Source organism: Eimeria tenella, genomic scaffold (genome assembly GCF_000499545.2).
Source record: "Eimeria tenella Houghton genomic scaffold, Eth_scaff16, whole genome shotgun sequence".
Classification (NCBI taxonomy): Eukaryota; Apicomplexa; class Conoidasida; order Eucoccidiorida; family Eimeriidae; genus Eimeria; species Eimeria tenella.
Window position 1 is genome coordinate 313588 of NW_013541531.1, and position 2761 is coordinate 316348.

General features: G+C 46.4%; 1 protein-coding gene across 1 annotated transcript; it reads right to left on the reverse strand.

Moving 5' to 3' along the window:
* On the reverse strand, window positions 1–2761 carry ETH_00009540 (uncharacterized protein; the record flags this gene model as incomplete). Its single annotated transcript, XM_013373609.1, has 8 exons — window positions 1–72; window positions 454–762; window positions 897–980; window positions 1100–1453; window positions 1580–1684; window positions 1880–2007; window positions 2115–2393; window positions 2551–2761. 8 exons carry the CDS (start codon window positions 2759–2761, stop codon window positions 1–3), a joined length of 1542 nt encoding a protein of 513 aa, XP_013229063.1.

Sequence of the window (2761 nt, forward strand, 5' to 3'; positions counted from 1 at the left end):
TCAAATTGCAGTGAGACGGTCCGCCAATGCTTCGTTGCAAAGCATTTCGGATAATGGACGGGTGGCGTTTCTCTGCAAAAGTGAAACAAGTAATGCTACTCTGACGTGCCATCCTACAGATAAAGTAATACATGATAGTGCGGAACAAAAATTGCTGCTTATGCTAGCAAAAGCATGCAATTTAGCTGCACAGCCTAGAAACACTTTCCTGATTGAGCAGGATTATGTTGCTGTATTGGGCTCAAATGTACGAGCATAGTGTAAAGCTTAAAAAGTATTCAAAGTCTATTCACCGTGCACTAAGATATCCCAAGACATCCTGTGCGCTCGGCGACTCACCGCATCATCTGCATGCATTTGGGCGACTTTGAGACCAAACCGCTTGTGTATGCAGAACCAGTATTCACCGGTGTGTAAGTGAAAAATTTAATAATCATTCACAGGGGGGACTGCTAGAGCAGCAATACTCTTAAGTAGCCTTCTTTGTTCTCCCTCACAAAGGTGACTTGGTAATTTCATCCGCTTGATGCAGCCAGCAAAGATGATCAAATATTTTTCTAGACTTTGGCAGTGTTGGGCTTTTTCAATCCACAGTGCATGCCTCTGCAGCATTGTCATGTGAAGGGTGGAGTCTTCTGCGGAAAATTCAGGTCCAAGCGCATTCAGGCAATGAGTTCGCAAGTCGCAGAGAAGAAAGCGAATGGCTGCTCGCCCCATGGAAAGAATGCTCTCTGAATTTGCTCGAGCGACGACTATCTTTTCCTGAAAACGCCATTAAAATTTTTCAGATTGCAGCGGCAAATTGAAACATCACCCACTTCTGCGCTCTGAGCTTCTTTCACGCATAAATCTGCATCTAACGCAGTTCACACGTATATTCCCATCTATGTGCTTACATCTTCTCGTTGTGCTGTAATAGATGTGCACTTCGAGTCCTCCTCGAGAGGAGTGCCATTTGAAGCATGGTTGCCCACATCAACCTGGGTGACAGGGAACATTAAAGCAGCACCTTTCATGAAAGTTTCTCAAAATGTCTAGCAGACAATTAGCTGGAGCCATTGCATACTTGGAAAATAGCGCGGTAGGCACAAACGCTTACGCATCCTGGCAGTAGTACTGGCAATGCTTCAACTCCTGAGCTCGATGAAAATTCCTTTGCATAGCCTCTCTGCTGAAGTGTCTCAAGTACGTAACTATTCCAGAGGTCTGGTGTGTCTGAATCTCGCGTCAGGCGATGGTTAAGGCTGCCCGCCTCCCTTATAGCGTCACTCGTATCATGCGCTGGTTCACGCGCCTCGATGTTTTCCTTTCTCAGTTTATCAGTGGCAAATGCGCTGCCACAAGCTTGTGAGCGAGCTCTTTCCATCCTTTTGCGTGCATTCACAGCCAACAGCCGAGCACCGAGGAATCCAAAGTGCCGGATTGGAAAGTATTCAGCTCGCCGCTTTCCAGACTGCAGAAGCAGCACTTGAAACACACTGGTTTATTCCTAGAAGAAAGAGTGGTTTGTTAAAGTTTCGACACAAAGCAATCCGTGTTCTTCTTTTTATCCCCTGGAAATATTATTTTCTAATTGTACCTGGACATCAGTAAACGTGCACGCCCATCGGAGCTGCTTTTTGTCGAACCAGATGCCTGGTACTCTTGTCAGTCTAGATGCGTGCCGTATAAGCACTCGTGAAGGCTGCACAAATGTAGCGAAGTAAAAGGAGCGTAGACGAATTTTTGAGTTGCAAAATTTTACAAATAGTCTAGGAATGATTTTTGGGAGGAGGCCTATACGAAAATCCAACCATTTAGAGGCGCTAGCGAGCTTAAAACTATGAATCGTTCAGGGCCAAAAGCAAAAGTTGGGAATGAAGTTGCTCGTCAACCTCACTGCCTTTGAAAGTCGTCGATCTCTTTCCTCGTCATATCCACCGTCCGTGATTGCGCTGAGCGTATTAGGTTGATCACTCTCAATAGAAATCTCCGAAGCACCAACGGCAGAGGTGGGTTTACTTCTGTCTGCAAGGAGCGCAACCTTGGTTCTAAACACATTGACTTCACAAATGATGGCGTCAATTTGGAAGAAGCTGTTTTGCCAAAGAAGCCTGGTGTGCGCGAGGACTCACAGTCGCACTGTTCCGGGAAACATGAAGGATTGCTTTTATTTTGGTCTGCTTTCTCGAGCTGCAAAGCCCCAGGAGCGTTGGGGTCCTGTGCTGGTAAGGACGCAGCAGTACTTCTTGGTGATTTCAACTCCGATTGGGGAACTGGAACTGGCTGGGGCAACACTTGAAATGCATTATCTTCAGAGGCGGCACTTTCTTTGCACCTAGAGCCTCTTGGAATGTGGTTCGTCAGACGAGTATGTATTGCAAGCAATCGGGCCCGGTCGAAACCGTATCTCGCTGAAGTAATAGAATTTCCACAGCATGGATTTGGAATCTATATGTTTGAAGCACATTCTTTTAACAAAGGAAACGCATTTCTTTGCTGAGCATAGCGAGAAGTGACACTTCTGAAGCTAATCAGCATGCAGAACATTCGCGCGCAAGCAAGGCTTACCGATGGGGAAATACTTGGCTTTTCGGTGCCCTGAGATGTCGTACCAGGTTGCCTTCCACCTCAGTGAATGCTTATCGAAGTGAATGCCTGGCGTGTGATGCATTTGCTGAACCTGCTGCAGACGAAGACGTTCGTATCTTTCTGCTCGTCCCCAAAGAAAAACATCTTCTTCAGCGCTTGGTTTTGAGAAGCTAAGAAGGCGTGCAGCCAT